The sequence below is a fragment of the Panthera pardus genome, unplaced genomic scaffold (assembly GCF_024362965.1).
Source record: "Panthera pardus isolate Hobbes unplaced genomic scaffold, ASM2436296v1 HiC_scaffold_8, whole genome shotgun sequence".
Lineage (NCBI taxonomy): Eukaryota > Metazoa > Chordata > Mammalia > Carnivora > Felidae > Panthera > Panthera pardus.
The window spans coordinates 130089005-130113034 of NW_026527013.1; the positions used below are offsets into that span (position 1 = coordinate 130089005).

General features: G+C 40.0%; 1 protein-coding gene across 4 annotated transcripts in view; it reads right to left on the bottom strand.

The window, feature by feature from the left end:
- DOCK4 (dedicator of cytokinesis 4) overlaps window positions 1-24030 on the bottom strand; it is a 430872-nt gene that overhangs the window by 105943 nt on the left and 300899 nt on the right. For all 4 annotated transcript variants that reach the window (XM_053897288.1, XM_053897289.1, XM_053897290.1 and 1 more), the window contains exons 23-25: window positions 21288-21480; window positions 9556-9683; window positions 7237-7371 (exon numbers count right to left, since the gene is read on the bottom strand). In XM_053897288.1, the coding sequence (XP_053753263.1) occupies window positions 7237-7371; window positions 9556-9683; window positions 21288-21480 (456 nt within the window). The remainder of the gene's footprint in view (window positions 1-7236; window positions 7372-9555; window positions 9684-21287; window positions 21481-24030) is intronic.

Consider the following 24030-nt stretch of genomic DNA (forward strand, 5'->3'; position numbering starts at 1 on the left):
TTCCACATACAACTAGATTTTTGAAAAGAACCAATTACAATGGTGTTTTTTTTTTTCTCTCCAGTAAGAGAAAGCATTTTAAAGTTTCAAGAACAGTTGGTAGAAGAACAAAAAGTACAATCCTTTTAAACAGTAAAAATAAGGCTCCTGTTATCTCGAATTATGATACAGCAGAAGCCAGTCCTCCTGTTCGCGTCGTGGGGGGGGGGGCAGCGTGACAGCTAAGCTACTTGGAAGAGAACTGAACACTTCACCACGACACGCTGTGGGACCTGCCTTTACCCACAGTACGTCCACTTACTGTGGGCACTTTTGCTGCGAAGACTGAAAAGTGTTCAATGTAGGACTGCCATGTAAACACACCCTATTATTCAGAGAGCCATGTTCTCCAGGAGAAAATGGTGAAGAAACGAAGTCCTCCGTGCCCACAGAGAACTGACCCTGTGAATGACCAGCTCGTGTGTCTCACCACAGAAATACTTATAATAGCGTTACCTATAACACCCTCATTATTCAGCAGTAATAATAACACTACTGTGACTATTGTTGCCGCCACAGTAACTAATGGCTCACGTTTACTGATACTGTTTAAACAGTTAACAGATCTGATGAAATCCTCACACTAACTTTAAGAAATGTGCAATGATTTTGTTTTAAAGATAAGGTAACAGAAGTGGAGAGGTATTAGTAAGTTGCCCAAGAGCACGCAGGGGATGAAGTGGCAAAGTAGGATTCACACCAGATCGGCTGAGTACCCTCAAAAAAAGTCTTCAGGCATAAAATCAAAGGTGCTAAATAATTAAAGTGCAGGTTTCCTAGCAAATCTCAATCGACATACCTTGAGAGAGTTTGGGTTTTTTTGGAAAGTGGAGGGGGTGCTACATGGCGATGCTCCGGATTTTCTCTTCACGTGAATTTCCTAAAATTTACAACAATGGATGATCATCCTGTCTGCTCTTCTCCCAACTTCATCTGCAAACTTGATTCAGGGCCTTCAAATCTCTTAACGCACACTGGTTATCACAGAGTGAAGGCCTGAAGGCCATGCATATCCCAGAGAGATTTGTCACTGACAACCCAGCCTGAAGATACCAAACACTCTGAAAAGGTGTTTTATCTTTTGACCTCAGGCAGTCTTTATCCACCTTCAGAGTTTGCTCTGATTTTATTTGCTGGCTGGGCTATTACAATTTTAAAACCATGTTAGAGCTGTATTGCCAGGCAGCAGTTAAAATGTTGCCATCAAAACCATAATGAAGGAGAACTTTCTTCTGCTTTGGAGAAGATGGCGTGGATACACTTTTACCTGTCCCTCCTGCTAAGTGTGACTTTAAAAGCCTTGCTATCAGACTTTAGCCTCTACTACAAAGCTGTAATCATCAAGACAGCATGGTATTGGCACAAAAACAGACACATAGACCAATGGAATGGAGTAGAGCCTCCAGAATTGGATCCACAAAAGTATGGCCAACTAATCTTTGACAAAGCAGGAAAGAATATCCAATGGAAAAAAGACAGTCTCTTTAACAAATGGTGCTGGGAGAACTGGAAAGCAACATACAGAAGAATGAAGCCAGACCACTTTCTTACACCATTCACAAAAATAAACTCAAAATGGATGAAAGACCTGAATGTGAGACAGGAAACCATCAAAACCCTAGAGGAGAAAGCAGGAAAAAAACCTTTCTGACCTCAGCCGCAGAAATTTCTTACTTGACACATCCCCAAAGTCAAGGGTGTTAAAAGCAAAATGAACTATTAGGACCTCATCAAGATAAAAAGCTTCTGCACTGCAAAGGAAACAATCAACAAAACTAAAAGGCAACCAACGGAATGGGAAAAGATATTTCCAAATGACATATCGGACAAAGGCCAGTATCCAAAATCTATAAAGAACTCACCAAACTCCACACCTGAAAAACAATCCAGTGAAGAAATGGGCAGAAGACATGAATAGACACTTCTCAAAAGAAGACATCCAGATGGCCAACAGGCACATGAAAAGATGCTCAACGTCGCTCCTCATCAGGGAAATACAAATCAAAACCACACTCAGATACCACCTCATGCCAGTCAGAGTGGCTAAAATGGACAAATCAGGAGACTATAGATGCTGGCGAGGATGTGGAGAAACGGGAACCCTCTTGTACTGTTGGTGGGAATGCAAACTGGTGCAGCGGCTCTGGAAAACAGTGTGGAGGTTCCTCAAAAAATTAAAAATAGATCTACCCTATGACCCAGAAATAGCACTGCTAGGAATTTACCCAAGGGATACAGGAGTGCTGATGCATAGGGGCACTTGTACCCCAATGTTTATAGCAGCACTTTCAACCAATAGCCAAATTATGGAAAGAGCCTAAATGTCCATCAACTGATAAATGGATAAAGAAGGTGTGGTTTATATATACAATGGAATACTATGTGGCAATGAGAAAGAATGAAATATGGCCTTTTGTAGCAACATGGATGGAACTGTAGAGTGTTATGCTAAGTGAAATAAGTCATACAGAGAAAGACAGATACCATATGTTTTCACTCTTACATGGATCCTGAGAAACTTAACAGAAGACTATGGGGGAGGGGAAGAAAAAAAAAAGTTAGAGAGGGAGGGAGCCAAAGCATAAGAGACTCTTAAAAACTGAGAACAAACTGAGGGTTGATGGGGGATGGGAGGGAGGGGAAGGTGGGTGATGGGCATTGAGGAGAGCACCTGTTGGGATGAGCACTGGGTGTTGTATGGAAACCAATCTGATAGTAAATTTCATATTAAAATAAATAAATAAATAAAATTTAAAAAAACCTGAGAATAAACTGAGGGTTGATGGGGGGTGGGAGGGAAGGGAGGGTGGGTGATGGGCACTGAGGAGGGCACATGTTGGGATGAGCACTGGGTATTGTATGGAAACCAATTTGACAATAAATTTCATTAAAAAAATAAATAAAAATAAATAAATAAAAACCTTGTTATCACATATAAAACAGAAGAAGAGTCTGAAGGTGGAGAAAAGAGAGCAGTCTGACCAGGGACTTTGGGACCTGAGGAACATAATATTTAGTTCTCTGGGATTTCTTTCTGTTTCAGATATCCCACACCTGAAGTTGGAGAAGCTGGCCACCCTGAAACACCAACAATTACAAACAAAAATCCCCCACAAAAGCCTACACTCTTTGGCCAAAGGATCAGGAAAGGGGCAGTTTACCAGGACGAAACTTTCAGTCATAACTGGTCCAGTCCAGTTGAACACCATAAAAAACTGTGGCCTCACCCACAGCAATGCAGAGCTGAGACTGGCACTCTCACGAAGCTGTGCACAGATGCCCTAATACCTCTCTGAGATAAAGCCAAATAGGGACTAGGTGCTTTCCTGCTCAATGGTCAGTGTTGAAGACAATATGGGGAATGCGAATTTCTATGTCAGGCCATAATGTCATAACACCACCTCCTTCTGCTGCCAAGTGGTATCCCATAAAGCCAGCTGAAACAGTAAGTTTAAGAAAGATGCAGAATCTTGTAAAATCAAGATGTCCAGACTTCAGCCAAAAGTCACTTATCATAACAAGAACCAGGAAGATCTCAAATTGAATGAAAAAGGACTGAATCAGTGTCAACATTGAGATAAAAAGAATGTTAGAATTATCTGGCACAGCTTATGCAAAAATTAACTCAAAACGGTTCAAAGACTTAAATGTAAAATATAAAACTAAAACTTTTAGGAAGAAAACCTAGGAGATAAACTTTAGGATATAGGGGTAGATAAAATAATGCTTAGACTTGACATCACAAGAATGATGCATACAAGGAAAAACTGACAAAGTGGACTTCATCAATATTAATTTTTTTTTGCAGAAGACCTTGTTAAGAGGATGAGGAAACAAACTATAGAAAGGGAAAAAAATATAAACCACATTCTCAATAAAGCACTAGTATCTAAAATATACAAAGAACCCTCAAAATTCAACAGTCAAAAACAATCTAGTTAGAAAATGGGAAAAAGACATGAAGAAGCATTTCACAGAAGAGGATATATAGGAGACAAATAATTCTAAGAAAAAATGTTCAGCATCATTAGCCATTAGGGGAATGCAAATTAAAATCACAGTAAGATATTACTACCTATCTAACAGAATACATCACCCAACAACAACAAAAAAATGACAACACCAAATGTTGAAGAGGATGCTGAGAAATTGGATCATTCATACATTGCATATATGAGAATGTAAAATGATACAGTCACTATGGAAAAGAGTTTGGCAGTTTCTTTAAATACCAAACATGCAACTACTATACAATTCAAGAACAATGCTTCTAGGAATTTATCCTAGAGAAATGAAGACTTATGTTTACATAAAAACTGGCACAGAAACATTTATAGCAGCTCTCTTCATAATAGCCAAATGTGAAAACAACCCAGGTGTCCTTCACCTGAGCAATACTGAGCAATAATAAAGAACAAACCAAATATGTTTATATATTTATGTATTTATGTGTACACACACACACACACACACATATATATATATATATATATATATACATATATATATATATATATAAATATAAAATAACCTGGATGAATCTCCAGAGAATTATGTGGAGTTAGAAAAAAAGCCTATTACATGATTACATGTATAAATGATTATATTTATACAACATGCTGGAAATGCCAAAATTATAAAAATGGAGGAGATTTGTGATTATCAGGGTTAAGGAAGAGGTGGAAATGGGAAGGAAGTGGGTTTGGGTATAAAAAAGCAACATGAGGGATCCTTAGGGTGATGGAAATATTCTGTGTCTTGACTATATCAATGTCAATATCCTAGCTGTGATACTGTCCTATAGTCCTCTAAAATGTTACCATTGTGGAAACTGGGTAAAAGCTCTGTAATATTTCTTGAAACTCTGTAATAATTCTTACAATTGCATGTGATTCTACAATTATCACAGAATAAAAAAGGTTGATTAAAAAAAACATGAAAGAAGGGACACATGTCAGTCAGTTAAGTGTCTCTTGATTTTGGCTCAGGTCATGATCTCATGGTTTATGGGACTGAGCCCCATGTGGGGCTCTGCGCTGATGGCGTGGAGCCTGCATGGGATTCTCTTTCTCCCTCTCTCTCTCTGCCCCTCCCTGCACACACACAAGCACATACATGTGTACAAACTCTCTCTCAAAATAAACATATTAAAAAAAGAAACAACATGAAAGAACAAAATAAAAAAAATCCAATATAAAAATCCCCAAGCCAGGCGTCTGGGTGGCTCAGTCAGTTAAGTGGCCGACTTTGGCTCAGGTCATGATCATGTGATTCTGGAGTTGGAGCCCCCCGTCAGGCTCTGTGCTGACAGCTCAGAGCCTGGAGCCTGCTTCGGATTTCTGGGTCTCCTTCTCTCACTGCCCCTTTCCTACTTGTTCTCTGTCTCTCTCTCAAAATAAATAGACATTTAAAAAAAAAAAAACAAAAAACAAAAAAACAAACCTTCAAACCAAAAATAAACTCCAGTAGTATTCAGCAACAACACGTTTTGAGCCTCTACTATGGACCAAGTAGTGCACTTGGTAATACACGAAGTAATACACTAAGCTAACGCTATGAGGTAGGTACTATTTTCCACGTGAAACTGAGAAAACAATCACTTGCTCCTATTTGTTTAAATGAGGCAGTACAGCTAGTGCATGTATTAGGAAGTTTTTCATACTATCTTAAACTTAGTTTGTTAAAAGAGAGAGTTTAACTTTATTTCCCAAACTCACGGCTTGGTTTCCTTAGGTGAATCTCAGCTCTGAAAGCAGAGAAAATAAAATTCAATGTAAGGTGGCCATCCTGAAACAGTCAGGAGAACTTGGTAGGAGAGTCAGGGCAGACTTTTTATCTTTTTAAGTAAAAGTAAAAATTAATTTCATCAAGGGCTAGGCAACAGTCTTAAGACAAGGTTCTATAATGGAGGATTTATAAAAATAATGGCTAAAAGCTGACATTTTTGTCAATATATATGAAAACTACTGCATCTACTGCCATTTCTGATGTTTTGAAGACTATTCTTCAACAGACCTAAAAAAAAAAACAACATTCTTGGTCAACTGAATTTGCGTTTTTTTTTTTTTTTTAATTTTATTTTTTTTTAATTTTTTTATTTTTTTTCAATATATGAAATTTATTGGCAAATTGGTTTCCATACAACACCCAGTGCTCATCCCAAAAGGTGCCCTCCTCAATACCCATCACCCACCCTCCCCTCCCTCCCACCCCCCATCAACCCTCAGTTTGTTCTCAGTTTTTAAGAGTCTCTTATGCTTTGGCTCTCTCCCAATCTAACTTTTTTTTTTTTTTTTCTTCCCCTCCCCCATGGGTTTCTGTTAAGTTTCTCAGGATCCACATAAGAGGGAAAACATATGGTATCTGTCTTTCTCTGTATGGCTTATTTCACTTAGCATCACACTCTCCAGTTCCATCCACGTTGCTACAAAAGGCCATATTTCATTCTTTCTCATTGCCACGTAGTACTCCATTGTGTATATAAACCACAATTTCTTTATCCATTCATCAGTGGATGGACATTTAGGCTCTTTGCATAATTTGGCTATTGTTGAGAGTGCTGCTATAAACATTGGGGTGAATTTGAGTTTTAAGTAGAAATCTATCCATCCATCCATCATCTCTATAGACACACACACATGAAAATATATACATATACATAAGCTATCAAATAGGTTATTTCTTAATATTTTATAAATTATATTATAGTGGACTCATAAAACAGTGAATACTGAAGGTTACTTAGAAATTACCAAGTCAAACTTTCTCATCTCATAGCTGAGGAAACTGAAGCCTCCCCAAATTAAGATCCTTACTATTCACACTGTAAAATCCAGAATTAAAACTCAGGATCCCTGACTCCTGTTCCTCGATTTCACTATTCTTACTTCCTCAAGCAATTTGATGGATGAAAAGAGAATGAAACATCAAGGCAATTTAAATTGGTCAAAGTGAGAGCTATTAACAAATTTGGCTTTCTGAAATTAAACGTATTTTAGTCCATGATCTTTTCAACAAACAATGCTTCTTATTCCCTGGCAAAATGAAAGCAGCCTCATCTATATTTGAAATGCACACAGGACACTCCCCCAAGGCCAGATTTCCCAGATTCCTAGCGTAACCCACCCTCAAAGGGACTGAAGCCTTTACAAGCACAACTATGTTCTGTTCCACGTGCCATTTGCTTTAGGATCTTACAGTGACATCCTGGAACTGGAGCCGCATCGCGGAGCCAGATGACTGAGGTCGACTGGTGATCTCCAATATGGTTCTCAGCAAGATGTCCAGCAGGCTGGCCACTATCACATCGATTTCCTCCAACACAGATTTTTCCTTAAAAGAAAGAAATAAGGAGTTCAGGCAGTTGTGGCTGAATATGTGTATTAATCTCTCTGTAATGGAAAAGGGGGGAAAAAGCCACATTTCCAAATCAGGAATCAAAAAGAGAACTGGATAACTTGACAGACCTGGACCTCACCTATATCACCTTAGTAAATGGCCTTCTTTTATAGAAAACAAAGGCACAGAGAACTTAACAGCTTACCCAAGAGAACCCAGCTAGGCTGTGCAGTGGTGCCTGAGTGGTGCCAATGACAAGGTGGGGTGATGTCCTGGAAAGCATCAAACTACTCCAGAGCACTAGCTGTGCACTAACACAGTGTGGGATGTGGCCAAGTCGGATGCCTTTCTGGGTCTGATTCCTCACTGAAAGTCCCTCTTGGTTCCCCAAGTCCTTAATTCTTTTTATTTGAGACTGTGCTTACATACACTCTTCTTGAGCTGCACAGTTATTTTCTAAAACTCTAAGTGCAAACAACTATTCCTATAAAAATGATTTTTAAAAAGCTCTACAGGTGTAGACTGTACAACATTCAGTATAGATGAATACCATGAGCTCCAGACTGGACCTCATGTCAATGGCCACGGTGGACTGCTTCCCTAAAGGAGAATTAATACTATCCAAGCCCCCAGGACTTGAGAGAGAAACCCAAGTTGCTCTTCTCTGACTGTATGCAGCGGAGTTGGATTCTGATTACAACTGCACAAGACAAAACTCTGTGTACTCCGGCTCTCTACCAAGGAGACTGTCTTCCAAACACACAAACAAAAACTTTTACAAAGTGTGAATCTGAAAGAGCTTTTTGGCCACGGCTTTATGATAAACTTTCTTACACTTCTGATAAAACTACCATAGTTTCCCCTCTAGGGCAAAGTTTCTGTTCTGAATTCCTTATCAGATAAGTCCAAAAGGTGACTGCAAACTTCCAAACTGAAGTAGACAGGGGAAATTAAAAAAAAATCTTTTCCACTATGCTGATACTTGTTTTCAGTTTTCTGCGGTGAACTATCTCACTTAGCAGAATTACGGTTTATAAAAACATTCTAACTAGGCACAGCATAGCTACTCTTTACTGAATGACATAGAAAAGTTTTAAAGCAAAACTATCATTCTCTCCCTGTTGTCACTCTTCGACCCAGTCCCAGATCACCCTTGGGGCCTGGGATCATGGGGATGTGGAAAAATCAGTTGTCCCTCCCCATGCAAATCTTATTACACTTTTATACACAGAGTTTCCGCCCTTCTCCTCTCAAGTGTCAACTTTGTTCCCACAGTGAGGGGGCCCTCTCTCAATTATGTCCACTGGGGTCCCAAGCCAGCTCACTGCTGAGCCCTTCAGAAGGCGATCCTAGGTAAGAGAGACAACAATGGGGAAACTATATAGTGTATGGCAGGGAGGCAGAGGCACAGGAGTCTCAGCACTGCTCTGTACAAGCTGTCAAAGATGAGCAAATGCCAATTCATGGCTGCAGGCTGACAGAACTAGAACAGGACACCCTTTCCATGTGGATTTCACATCAGTCCCATGAGCCATGAACATGAGTATCCAAAGAATTGTCCTCATTTCTAAGTAAGCGTGTGATTTTTTGCTATTTGCCCTGTATCTTCTAATGCGACTATACAGCACCAAGAGTCAGGTACATCCACAGGAATTCCCAAAGCCCCTGACAATTCAGTATTATTGTTGGGGCTGGGTAATGACTGTAGTGCAAGACATCCTTGGTCTCCTGGGCCCTTCCTTTGCTTCTACGGTTTCTGTGGGAACCAAGGGCCATGGGCCCAAGGGCCATGGCCAAGCTCTGAGCATCACCATGCAGCCTTCCACAGAATGGGCCCCAAAAGACTTCATTTTACAGGCAGTAATTTATTCTTGCCACAGAGTATTCATCATATCAAGATTAAAGACACATGTGGGAGGCTTTGAGATTTCTAATTTTTCTCACTGGGTATTCAGTTCTTTCTTGAAATACAAGTTGAGGAGGTTATTTGGGGTTACAGCAATCTCACAAGGTTAAAAAAAATATTTCAGAAGAATAGCAAAATGTCCAACCCAGCTGGAAATAAAAGTGAGAGTCTCAGAGGGTTTTTCTTCAGTGTGGTTTCTCTGAAAACTTGAGAGTTTTTATCTCCAGAAGCCATTTGATGGGAACTACATACTATGATCTGTATTTACTCACTGAGCTATTTTTCTTGATGAGACAAAATACGTTGCTAAGGATTCGTGCACACATGATCAGGTCCTTCTGTTCTTGCAGGTGCATGTGGAGGTGATGTAACACGACAGGCAGGAGAATGTACCTGGAATCTGGAGAGAACAGAAGCATTAGTGTCACATCTATGGAGGCCCACGCCAACCTTGTACACATCCATACCTACTCTAACTGTACTGGTTAAACGATTAACACATAGTGAAAAGCTACATAATTGGTATTGGAAAAAAAGTAGTCCGTTTCCCTAATCCATGATTCCTGCACTCAAGAAGTCTTTGACTCTTATACTGAAAATAGGTTATTTTTTTAAATTGTCTGTTTTACCTCCAAATATCTAAATGGCATGCTTATCTGGCCATTTTCTGATTTTTCATTGAGACTGACCATCCAGTGACTTCTTACTATAGTAGGTGAAAATTTAGCTTTTCTTACCCTCTTGTCTTCTCCCCAGTCTCGGAAAAAAATTTTTTTTTGTCACAATTTCTGGCTAAATTAACATTTTGCATTTGCTGCCATTCTGATTTCCAGTGCTTTGCACATGACCAAGTTTTTGTTTTACTTTTGTTTATCTCTCTTTAAAAGCTTTCAGGAAATTATTCCTGGTAATTCAAATTTTCATGACCACGTGCCTTGCTTTGGCCCTTGAAACCTACAAAAACTCATGTCCTGCAGCGCTGGGATCTTGCCTTGAAGTACTTCCAGCATTATTTCCTTTTCTCTATTTCTTCTGTCCTCAGTCTGGAACTCTGACTACACTGACATCACGAATCTCTTAAAATATCTTCTTTTCTTGATTTTTTTTCCATCTTTTTGCCCAACTTCTTTATCTTCCAACTCTTCTATTCAATTTTCTTGTTTTTGCTATCCTATATTTAATCTCCAAGAGTTCGTTCTTATTCCCACCTGGGCCACCACACAGCTCCTTGTGCTCAGAAGGGCCCCACACGTGGTTTCATGCTCTGCTGCTCCCATGATGAAATTCCCAATAATTTTCAAAGAGGTATTGCATTTTTATTATGCAGCCTTTCCTGTTTATTATTCCTTCTTTATTTCTTTTTACAGAAGGTTTCATTCTTGTTTCACGGATGCACTATTTTTTCTTTCTGGGTTAGTTGGGAGACAATTTTGTGATTTCTTTTTCTCCTTCAATTATCTTTTTCTTTCAAGTTCTTTTTTCTGTTTCTTCATTTTGGCCTCTGCTTTCACATTTAAGGTTTTCCTACAGTATCTGTTGATTGTTGTGTGTCTTTACAAGCAAGTCACTAACATGCTAACTGGGTGGGGGGGACCCACAACAGTGCCTCGGCAAGCCTGTAAACTGGTGAAGCTTCACAGCAAGGAGGGAAGGCATCCAGATGTTTCATCAGGGGACCCTCAAATTTCAGAATCCAAGATGCCTTTTCTTGGGCTTGTCAGTTTCTCTACAGAGGAATCTGCCAAACTCCTCTCTGGGGAGCATGAAACCATCATCTTCTAGTAACTTGAAATCAGGAAAAGAAGGGGCAGGTGAGGGTCTCTTTGTTTAATTGTGAGGCCCTGTTTATGGTGTGGAGCCTCATTCTCAAATTTAGCAGGCTCTGAACTCCTGAATCTAGGCACATCTCATTCACTTTCTTTAGAGGGTAAGCTTTCCATTTTTGGCTAAATTGACTATTCTGTCTAAGGACTTTTTATTCAATTTTTTTATTTCTAGCACCCTTAATTTTCAGATACCTTGTATTTTCTTTTTATTTTTCTTCGTTTTTTGTAAAGTTTATTTATTTTTCATAATCTCGACACGGGGCTCGAACTCACGACCTTGAGATCATGAGTCACCTGCTCTTCTGACTAAGCCAGTCCGGTGCTCCTGAATACCTGCTATTTTCAATTCTTGATCCTTTCTGAAACAGCTCTGCGCCGTCTGCGGATCTGTAGTATAAACTAGCCTGTTCTTGGCACCTCTCCAACACCACACACCTGTGTGCATCAGCCTTCTCTCGTCTGTCAGCTGCCACTCATCTTTGTTAAAACTGTTGAGATTTATGCCTTGTCATCTCTTCTCCCAGGCTCATAAACTTGGGAGATTACACATTTAAAAAAAAAATTCCTTGGGGCACCTGGCTGGCTCAGTTGGTTAAGCAGCCGACTTTAGCTCAGGTCATGATCTTGTGGTCCGTGAGTTTGAGCCCCGTGTCGGGCTCTGTACTGACAGCTCAGAGCCTGGAGCCTGCTTCGGATTCTGTGTCTCCTCCTCTCTCTGCCCCTCCCCTGCTCACAGTCTGTTTCTAGCTCTCTCAAAAATAAATAAACATTAAAAAAATTAAAAAAAAAAATTCCCTTACCGACCACAGATACAAAAACCCTTTTCGCACCTTTGGCAAATCAGTTCTAGCAATATGTAAAATACATATTGTTACTTCACGACCAGGTAGTGTCTCTCTTAAAAGCAAGGTTTGTTAAACATCTGAAAATCATACTTGTATACTTTCACCAGGGAAGAAAAGTAAGTACAGTCGATTCTTGTTATTCATGGTAGTTTTAAGTTGGAACAAGTCACTGGAAAACCATGAAATGGCAAATAACGAATCATTTCTCCTAGGGGAAGTATATGTGTGTATAATATAGGATGCATATCCCACATAGGTAACGATATTAAATCCTAAAAACAACTCATCCAGGTAGATTCTATTTTCTTTATTTGATAAAAGAGAACACGAGGTTTAGAGTTGCTAAGTGACTTGCCTGAGGTTACCCCACGAAGAAGGGCCAGAGTTGGGATTCAAACTCTAGCAGCTGGCCCCGGAGATGAGCTTCTTGCACTGCGCTGCACTGCCCCCTACTGCTCCATCCTCTAGTTAGACGAGCATGAGAGTGGAAGGGAATGCAGAGCATTGCAGTGTTTGAGCTCAGCTGGGAATCTGTGTATTCTGCTACTCAAATATTTCACTGCTTTGTGCAAGTCCACGAATGAACGTGAGAGGGTCACAAGTATTGATTTTGAGGTCACAAACACATTTTAATAAGGAAATCCATAAATAAAGAATTTTGACTGTATAAGGATCATTTCTCTATCAACTAGAAGTCTTATATTTATCCCTAATTTGTCATTAAATAAGTATTCGAAACAGTAACGTAACTGACTTATGCAGTATATATTTCAATCTTTTGAAAAAGTAACAAGTATGCTTATCGTCCTGAGTTTACTTTTCAACAGGATGTCATAAGCAAAAAACTATTAAGACTATAATTGTCATATTATTTATGGATATGCCCACTTGCAAATGTCCTAGCTCCTTTCCCTGATCTGCTTGATTTTCTTTTTCTTTTTTAATTTTTTAAAATGTTTGTTTATTTTAGAGAGAGAGAGAAAGAGAGAGACAGAGTGTGAGTGGGGGAGGGGTGAGAGAGAGGGAGACACAGAATTTGAAGCAGGCTCCAGGCTCTGAGCTGTCAGCACAAAGCCAGACGTGGGACTTGAACTCACAAACTGCAAGATCATGACCTGAGCCAAAGTCAGATGCTTAACTGATTGAGCCACCCAGGTGCCCTGATCGTCTTGGTTTTCTAAATGATGTCACCTCTGCAGCAATTTAGAAAGATTTTTCCTGATTTATTAAAACTCATGTATCTTCTAAATAGTTGCATAAATAATTCAACTTAACTAACTCAAGCAACAATGGACAACCTAAATAACTCTATACTTAGTAAAGAAATTGAACTTATAGTTCAGAAACTTCCCACAAGAAAAATTCCAGGCCCAGATGGCTTCTATGAATTCTATAAAGCATTTATGGAAAAAAATCAAATCAAAGCCTACAAAAATTCTCCCAGAAAATAAACAGGGAACACAACTAACTCTTTGAGGCCAGTATTATTGATGCCAAAATTAGTCAAAGATATTACAAGAAAACTATAGATTGCTATCTCTCATGAACATAGATGCAAAAATCTTTATAAAATTTTAGCAAAATAAATCTAGTTATATATATATATTTATATATATAAATACATATATATTTATATATATATAAATACATATATATTTATATATATAAATACATATATATATAAATATATATATGTGTATATATATATATACATATATATATATAAACTATGATCAAATAGGATTTATCACTAAGGCAAATTTGGTATAATATCTGAAAGTCAATCAACATTAATTCACCATATTAACATATGTAGAGAAAATGAGCAAAACTCAGCATCCATTCATGATAAAAACTGTCAGGAAGCTAAGAATAGAAGGTAATTTTCTCAAATTGATAACGAGCATTATAATGAAATGCCTACCTTTAGCTAACATAATAGTTAACAGTGAAAGATTGAAAGCTTTCTCCCTAAGAGCAAAATTAAGGCAGGGATGGCCAACCTCACCAACTCAATTCAGCACTGTAGTGGATTCTTTCCTAGTCAGTATAAGATATATCATATGTCATAAAGAATATGATTCTTTATCCTAATAAAAATCAGAGAGCATGCAAAATATTCACAGCTGGGAAAGCACCATTATCAGTGTTTGCATGATTGGTTTATCAACACAAGGTTTGGTGCCGTAGGTTTACCATCACAACAAACCACACAAGGCATAGCCATTCTTCACTTTCAGCAACACAGAACATTAAACTCCAAACTTGTGAAATAATGCACTGCAGGCTTCCTTTAAAGCCTTTAAGCCTTACCAGGAAACTTAAATACTTATTTATAAATCAATTACTTGACAAAGAGAACCAAGAAAAAGAAACTAACAAATTACATGACAGGAGTCACTGCCTCGTGATGATTAATTAGAACAGGAGATAAAGCTTATCTGGTATGTTCCTGCAGGTAGCAGAATTTGATTTCTAAAAATTCAATTTGCAACCAACTGTTAAGAGAATACCAACTGCAAAAAAGCGAGGCAGGTAGACAAATAATTCGTGTGTGGTGTGCATAAAAAGAAATATAGGACTACCTACATTGCAGATTTGCTTTTTCTCCCTACTAGGGCAATGTCAGCCAATGCAAATGATACAATTGGTGGGGAAATGCCAAACTCGCTGACTGGTTAAAATGCTAATTCTTACCTTTAAAAGGAAACACTTGGACTCATCAAGCAGGACCCAAGAAAAAAAGAAAACCTGCAGTTGAACAAACACTCACTTCCCATACATTTAGCAAAAGAACCTGTTATGCAGTTTCTGTCCTTGAAAGTGTCGACACGCTCATATTCTACATCTCAGACACAGCTCACTGTATTATGTATCTCGTGGAGTGTATAAAGGAGTGACTCTCATTTACTTTTTATTTTGCCAGTACACACGTGAGTGGATAAAGCCAGCTCCCATTAGTAATTCCCAATGGGTGTGGGGCTAGGAAGGAGGAGAAGCAGCTATTAACCGCTGGGAGTCACCAATAACTGAAATGCTAATGTCACAGATAGCAACAAAACTTGCAAATGAGCCTTTCACACCCTGGAGGGCAGACCCTGAATGGAAAGAAGGGCAGACAACACAGGGGCTACATTCTCATGCAGACAATGTCAGGATCACAGAGGGAAAACAACAGTAGAGGCCTAGAGATGATCTCTGAGTGTGGTTTTTAGAGCTCACTCCCCAGATTTATTCCCACCCTGGATGCCTCCACCACGGGGCGCCCTTTCTAGGGCTCAACAGATGCTATGCCCACTTGTTACTTTTATCAACTGTGTTCTGCTTCTGGTCTGGGCTTCCCACAGCCCAAGCTGTTCTGTTGTCATATTCATGCTCATCCTTAGCTCAGAGGTTGCTTTTCCAGTAAGATTTTTTTTATGCATATCATTTATTCAATACCGATTGCTGCTCTATCCTGATTCCTAATGTGTGACCCAGAACATAGTATTCATTCGTGAAACCTCTACTGAGCACCTACTATGCACCAGACACAGTGCTGGGAGCTGGAAATATCATTGTGATGAGGACAGATAAAGTCCCTGTACTCTGAGGTTTTCCTTGTGGAGCAAGGGGTGAAGGCAGACTTGAAACAATTAAAATCCAATTCTTTTTTCAGTTACAGCCCTAACATGTGATCCAAGAAGCAGAAAGCAAAACAGGCATGAGAAGTAGATTATGAGAGCGAGAACTGAGTGAGCAGGGCAGACTGGAGATGATTCAGAAGATGGGAGTTACTAAGCCCAGCAGGGTGAACAAGGATCACCTAAGATCAGAGAGGAGCAGGAAAGCGTGGGTTCCACTAGAGTGAAGCACAAGGAGATGGGACCAGGCAGGTGGGGAGGGTGAGGCGACAGGGCCTGCAAGATCAATCCTCTTCTGTGTCCTCAAAACAGAGCACAATCAGTGGATGTGAGCAAGGGAGGTGGGAGTGACATCGTCGGGTGTGAGTTTCTGGAAGGGAACTCTGGCTGCACACATGGATGGGCAAAAGGAGAGGGAAGCAAGTCTGGACATGCCCGAGGGCATGCAGGCAAGGCGGCAGTGTGGGATGGACCTGTGTCTGGTCAGGGGGAGGCACAGATATGGGCCGCCGCAGAGGCCCAAGAATAGTCTCTGGAGAGGTGGAGATGAAGGGCAGAAGGAAGAGGAAGGTTTCACGGACAGCTCAGAGCTCCAGGGGTTGGTGCTGCCATATACTGAGACAGAAGGAACAGACTGAGAGGGAAAAGGGGTTTGAGGAGCTTCTGCGACATCTGTGTAGAGAAGCTGAGGACAGACGGCTACTCAGGTTTGGAGCCCAGAGGAGATATCCAGTTGCCTAGAAATACAACTGTGAGGGTGGTGTCGGCACATGGACCACAAACTGAGGTGGAGTGGGTGGGATGAACCCCAAGGCTCACTCATGCCTCCCTACTACACAGGACCTCCTTCCCTCCCCGGGTCACAACTGCTGCACCTTATCAAATCATAACTCCTTGTTCAAAGTCAGCTTTCATGGTAAACTAGCAGCAGACTGAGGGCGGAGGCTGGATGTTTCACTAGCTACAATATCTCTAGCATCATACCTGGCATGGGGTCTGGCTGCAATACTCATTTGTTGAATAAATGAATGAACTGCCCCATGAGTCTACTGGATAGGAGAAGCAGCGGAAATGGAGCCCCCTGTGTCTCCATGTTTTAACCTGGCTTAAACAGGAAGTGAGACAGCACATTGTCACAGTCTGGCTTGCAGTGACTCCCTCTGCCAGTGATTGCCCTGAGCCAGCAGGGGAACACAGCTACCCCTATATGTCAACGCAGATTGGTCAGCTGCTTGTAGCAGTGGATACAAGGCACACATCCCAGCCCGCTGCCCCCCCGCCCCCACCCCCCCGAAAACCAGTGCAGATGTGAACAGGTGATGTGTAAGAAACGAGAAGATACAGCTTTCAACCATTCCCATGTAATGTGCTTACTCACGCCAGTCAATTTAAAGATTTCAGCAGAAAGGTAAGAACACAGTTTAAATTGGGTCTTGCCATTTACATTGATTTTCACACAAATAAAAGTTAGGGTAAACTATGATTTTAGGGGCACTTCCACCTTCCTCCCCAACCTCTATATGTCAGCTCTACTCTTCCTGCTATTGCCAAAGTGGTCCTCTCCAAAACTTAGACCCTTTCTTGGCCCTCAGGAAACAGGAAGATTTGTGAGGAGAGAGGGAAAAATGAGTTGTTCAATTTTTACACATTAAATATGTCTGCTTAGACCCCAGATGACTTATATGTCAAATGCCAATCTATGTAGGTTGCAAATCTTAGCTATGGCCTTCAGGTTTGGCCATATGCCCTCGACTCTGAACTTGGGGTGTGACTAACAGAGCTAATTCTGCCTGGTTATGAAACGGCTCCAGCTCTGAGGCTGTCCGTGGACCCTTACCTCAACCTGGCTTGACTCTTCCCATGATGTTTTTTCATACCCGTCTTTGGTATTGACTATGGTGTTCCTCTTTCCATCTCTTTTCTGTATTAATTTTTAATCTAAGCTCAATCAGGAGTATTCTGTAATCATTCTGATACCTATGCATGCATCCTCTGCTTTTTTTCTCCTTGGGATTTGTGATAGTTTTTATGGGTCAACTTGAGTGTGCTGTGGGGTGCCCAGAAATTTGGTTAAACAATATCCTGGGTGTTACATTTGAATTGGGAGCCTGAGTAAAGCAGATTGCCCTGCTCAATGCGGGTGGGCCTCAACCAATGCGCTGAAGCCTGAATAGAAACAAAGGAGGCATAAGGGAGAACGTGCTCTCTTTGCCCGTCTTTTAGCAGAGACGTCAGTCTTCTCCGACCTTCAGACTCGAAGTGCAACTTCCACCACTGGCTCCCTCAGGTCTCCAGCTGACCAACAGCAGAATTCTCAGCCTGCATAATCTGAGCTCATCCCATACAAGAAACCTTGTACACACACAAACATAGCCTCTATCGGGTCTGTTTCTCTGGAGAACTCTAAGGCAGGATTCTAGCACAAAGACAACTGTGAGAATTTTTTTGTCTTTTCTGGGGAGTTTGTAACATTTAAGGTCTTTTTTTCCAAAATGTTTTGAAATTTATTTTCTCAAAAGTGTGGCCCAACTGTACTCTGGACTCCTTCTTTGGATACTATGAACTCTCAGAAAATAAGGTCACATTCTCAGATTCTTCTCACTTCTATCTCACTAGCCATTTCTTTACCGATTAGAATTAAGCTCAGAGTAGCAACGGTCTTTGCCATACTCTATGATCTGAAGAATGGTCAAGAACTAAGCACTTTATCTTTGATTGAATGTGTATCCTGTTAACACCCTGTAATGTCCTCATCTGCACTTTACCTTGTCCTATTGTAGATTTTAATTTTAAATCAGGAAAGTATCTTTTGTAACGTCCTTCTGGCTAAGATGTATGTGTACTCACACAAGTGCAGCACTTCTGAGTTTCATTTAAAAAAATTTTTTTAAAATTTTTATTTATTTTTGACAGAGAGAGAGAGAGACAGAGTGTGAACAGTGAGGGGGAAGGAAAGAGGAAGACACAGAATCTGAAGCAGGCTCCAGGCTCCAAGCTGTCAGCATAGAGCCCAATGCAAACCGTGAGATCATGACCTGAGCCAAAGTCAGATGCTTAACTAACTGAGCCACCTAGGCACCCCTGAGTTTCATTTTTTAAACTTTCAATAAATTAAAAAAAAAAAAAACAAAAACAAAAACAAAAACTCCTAGATTTCTAAGTGTTTTTGTTTTGTTTTGTTTTTTTGTTTTTTTTCCTCATATGCAGCTGAGCTATTGCCTTGGTTTTGAGTCTGTTTTACCCATATGGAGTGGACGGAGTTGTGGTCTCCCAAAGATGTCCATGTCTTAATTCCCAGAACCTGTGAATATGTAACGGCAAAATGAACTTTACAGAAGTGATTACATTAAGGATCTTGAGATGATGAGATTATCTTGGATTATCTGGATGGGCCAATGTAAGCACATGGGTCCTCTTAGGTGAAAGAGGCAAGAAAATTGGGTCAGAGAGAAATCTGGAGATGCTACACTGCAGGTTTCAAAGACAGAGGAAGGGGCCAAAAGCCCAGGAGTGCAGGTGACCCCTAGAAACTGTACGAGGCAAGAAAACAGATAATCTCCTAGACCTTCCACAAAGGAATGCAGCTCTGTGGACACCTTAAATTTAGCCCAGGGAGAAGAATTTGGTACTTCTGCCCTACTGAACTGTCATATACAAAGTCTATGTCCATAGACTAAGTCCATAGTTTCCGATTTAGAATTTCGGAGTTACTAGAAATACTCTCCAGGTTTCCCCACCATTAGTGTGGGGTCCCAGGTAATTTAAATAGAGTATAGTTTGTGTCTTGGGAAGTTCTCAGGTAAGCATGCTATTTTTTTCCATGAAGACAGCCTTTTTCTCAAAGTGCATTGCCATTTATACGTGGTAAGTTTCTGTCTTCTCCAATGGTGAATCACTCAACATCAAGCCAAACTTCAACCCCCTGGGGCAGTGATGGAAATCTTTCCTCTTACTAGCATCCATGTGCTTCTAAGTATTCCACAGATCGGGAGTTGCTTTTGCTTCTCGAAGGTTGTTTCTCCATAATTATCTTCCATGGGGAGTGCCCCACATAACAAAAGAGGCAGGTTTCGTCTTCTCCTCTTCCCCCTCTGCATCACAGTGACAGTCACCAACCTCCCAACACTGGCTCTGAGCCTCTCTCCAAGGTCACCAGCACAGACCCTCCAAGGTCTACATTTCTTGGGTCTCCTGGGTCCTTCCACCCCCCACCCCAAGAAATAATCTCACCACCTCCCACAAAGACCCCTATCTCTCCTCCTGGATCGAAACAACTTCTCTTTGTATTTTTTTAGTCCTGGTTTCTGTACTGCCAACTAAGCATCAGTAATCAACACGGCACTGAGTCCACAGACAGAACACATCCCGGAGAGGCATGCAATGAACACAGTCCTCTCAAATAATGCCCTTCCGTTTGAGAACAATTTTCATTATCTGTATTGCCCTTTTGGTATCAGATTCTATTCGAACAAAGAATTAACTGGTCAGTGAGGGAGAAACGTGGCAGAAACTACCAATTCCTCTGAGATGGGATGAACTTTTCTTCATTTGGTAAAAGCATAATTGGTAGTCTAGTCATACCAGGTACCTGGTTTGGACCTCTACCCCCTCCCCTCCACCCCCCTGTTCCCAACCCCAGAGGAGACCCTGATCACTGCAGAAGAACATCTATGGCTCTGAGGAATAGAGTTTGAAAAGCACTGCAAGAAATATCTTTTCTCCAGGATGAGGTGTGTTTTCCTGGGGAGAAATGAGAAGGTTTGAATTTTCTTTTATTTACTTAAGTGTTATTTCTGGAGAAAAAAACAAAACACAAAACCAAAAACCAGAAACAAATAGTCTATCAATAGGAGAAAAAAATAAATTAACCATGATAAATTCATTCATAGTGGAATATCATCCCACAGTATAAACAAGAATGAACTAGAGCTATATCTCATAGCATGATAAAAAAAAAAGAGATTTATTAATGATTTACTCATCTGATACTATTTTATTCTTGTATGTTTAAAATGTTTTACAATAAAATATGTAATAAAAGTTTTATTATCTATATTTGAAACCCTATTTCAAAAATATTATACCCACATATGCATTCATGTGGAAAGATAACTCTCAATAGAATCAATTTTGAAAAGTTTATTTGCTGATAGCACAGAAACTTCTTAAACTTTAAAATGAGTTTGGTAATTTATTTCAGGAAAAACTAGAAGAAAAAAGGCAATGGGATTTAATAACAGATATGACAAAATCAATTTAGTAATTGATCACGTGCTATTAGGATAAAATAAAAACTGATAATACATCAAAATTTTCACTCAGTTTCAGAACACAAATTGAAGGGACAATTTTAAGAACAAAAGAGACAAAGAAGAATCCTATCAGGTCCCTGTAAGCATTCCCGAAATAAAATGTTAAATTTTGTTGAACAAAAAAATGAAATCTCTTAGGCAAGAAAATAAGCATACCTGATGTCCCAACTAGTTTGTGATTAGAATCAGTAATTTAATCATTAGGGTTTTCATTCTTTCTAGAAATAAAGCTTTAATAGCCAGACTGTTCTATTTGGCTACTTAATACATTTATTCTACCATCCAAATACACAATGCTTTTGAGACAGTAATTGTGTTTCCTCTTTCTAATTGCTTCTGCTGACCTGTGACTACCGGAGGTAAGTGACAGCTTTCATTCAAGAGACTCACCACCCTACCTGGATTGGTATAAAGCTGGCTTTCCACGGTTTTGCCGATGCACTGCAGTTTCACAGCCTGCAGGGAGTCGTCCACGTGCACGATGGTAGGCAGGCTGCCCAGGGTGTCCTGCACCAAGTTGGCCACTTCCCTGACATCAAAGAGCTTCAACAGCTCTGAGTACACAGCTGGGAAGGAGCTCAGAAACACAGCCTTAAAAGGAAGAAATTTATATCAACTCCAAGATACACCCTGAGAAATTTGCTGTAAAATGTCATTGAGTTTAAGACTATGACAAATAATTTTGAATGCTAAAAAAATGAATGTAAAATGTATCTGGTACCTAAGCTAAAAGGCTGAAATTAAAAAAAAAAAAAAAGTGTGGCAAAATAGAACAATGTTTTAAAATGTGCAAGGGTGCCATATAATAAAAGTGAGAAACTGTGGAAAATCACTGACATTAGCAAAATGATTGGCAAAAAATCCCACAGAATCAGCAAAATGCAGGACGATCAAATGGAAAGAATGCTCCACCAAGACCTGGAATGCAGTAACTTCTATTTCATTTCTCTTTTGAGAAGCTTTCTGAAGTGCTCATATAAATCACATTTACCTTGAAGAAACCAAACACATGGACAAAAGCAATGAAGTTACGGTTAAAGAAAAAAAACAAGACAGGGAATCAGAAGATCCAGATTATATGTACTACTGGCTTTGTCTCTAATCAACTCTATGACCTTGGACAAGTCATTTTAGCCCCTTGGGTTTTAGTTTATCACCTGTAAAATGAAAAGATCATTATAACAAACCTTTAGGATGCTTTCAGATTTACTGCAACCCCAGAACTGCGTACTAAGAACAATATTCTTTATATAAGTAAAGAAACTGGATAATCATTTTTTAAGGAAAAAAAGATGCTAATATCAAATCCTAAGGGGCACAAATTGGACTAGGATTGTACATCAAAACAAGCCGAGTCTTTTAAATTCCACAAAAGGAGGGCAATGGAAGGAAGAGTCGAGCAGCCTTAAGTCTACCAAGTAGGGGAAGGAGGCACATGTTTCTAATATGCTGATACTCAAGAGCTAGCTGGCTTACCAATGAGATCTGACACCAAAACAAAGTAGGTCGAGTCTACATGGGCTGATGATTCAAACATAGACTCAAATTCAAATTCGTGTGTTTTGGAATTTATCTATACAGCAGCAGCAAAAATATCTAGAACAGCCAAGACCTGTTTCTGATGCCAGAACCATCAAAATGCTTCAGGTGCTACAATCAACAGCTATGTTCTCCTTGACTCTTAAACATGATAGGTTTATTTGAATACATTTAAAATTAATAACTTGGTATTCTCTGTTAAAGACTGTATTTATATAACCTTCATTTCACTCTGCAGAGAGCTGAGTCATACAGATGAAGTTAAAAAAATAAGATACAATAAAATGAGCCCAGCTTTCTCATAACTGAAAAGTCAACTACATCGATTTTCCTCAGGAATCTTTTCATTTACCCATTAATTCTTCATATCTAGCTCTTTACTTCAAAAAAGTATTTGTGTGTGCAGTGAAGATACATGTATTAAAAAAGGATAAAGGAACAAGAACCTGTGATAAGGGCATCAAGACAGTTGTACCAAGATATGTAAGCTAAGGATTTTTTAGTGCCAATAAAAAGAAAAGCATAATTTTCTTTTGACCTTCCTGAGAGCCAAGACAAATAGAGAAAGATAATTATTAGGAATTTAGGGCAGAGTCTTGGGTCTCAACTCCTTCTGACATTGTTCTTCTCATGGGGTTCTCGTGGAGGCATCTGTCTGTAGAAGGAGAAACCAAGAGCCACAGCTCCAAGAGCTGAGTGAGTGGGCAATCCTGTTGGGGCAGGGCTCCCAAAGACAGAGCCATTCGTGAGCTGGGCTTAGGCCAGGATAACTAAATGATCATCCCGGTGGAACCAGGATGGCCGGGCCTGTGGGGCATTATAAACTGATCTAGTAGAAAGGTTTTCTGGGATGGCTGTTCTGCCTTCAGAAGACAGAAATGTCCCTGAGTTGTAGCCCACAGGCAAAACTGCAAAACAGAAACTGAGTTTTGTCTTTAAGACAGCCTAAGAGTAAAATTCAGACCATTGGATATCCTTGGCTCTGGACAGGATAGGCAGAATTTGAAGATGACTCCTAAGACCTTTGTCTCCTGGTGTTCCCATGACTATGTTGTTACATGGCAAAAGGAATTGTGCAGCTATAATAAAGGTTACTAATGAGTTGATCTTAAAATATGGAGATTATCCATATGGGCCTGACCTAATCACATGAGCACCTAAATTTTTTTTTAATGTTTATTTTTTTTGAGAGAGAGAGAGAGAGGGAGAGAGAGAGTGAACGAAAGCACGTGAGCAGGGGAGGGTCAGAGAGAGAGAGAGACACAGAATCCTAAGTAGGCTCCAGGTTCTGAGCTGTCAGCACAGCGCCTGATGTGGAACTCAAACCCACGAACCACGAGATCATGACCCAAGCCAAAGTCAGATGATTAACCAACTGAGCCACCCAGGCATCCCTACACATGAGCATTTAAAACATAAGTTTTCTCTAGCTCATGGTAGGAGAACTCAGAGAGATTGGAAGCATGAGAAGGATGTGACTTTTCGTTGCTGGCTTTGAGAATGGTATTTGAAGAATACCAAGGAATGTGTATGGTCTCTAGCAGCTGAGAGAACCCGTTCCATCCCCAACCCCTTGCTGATAGCCAGAAAGCAAATGGGAAT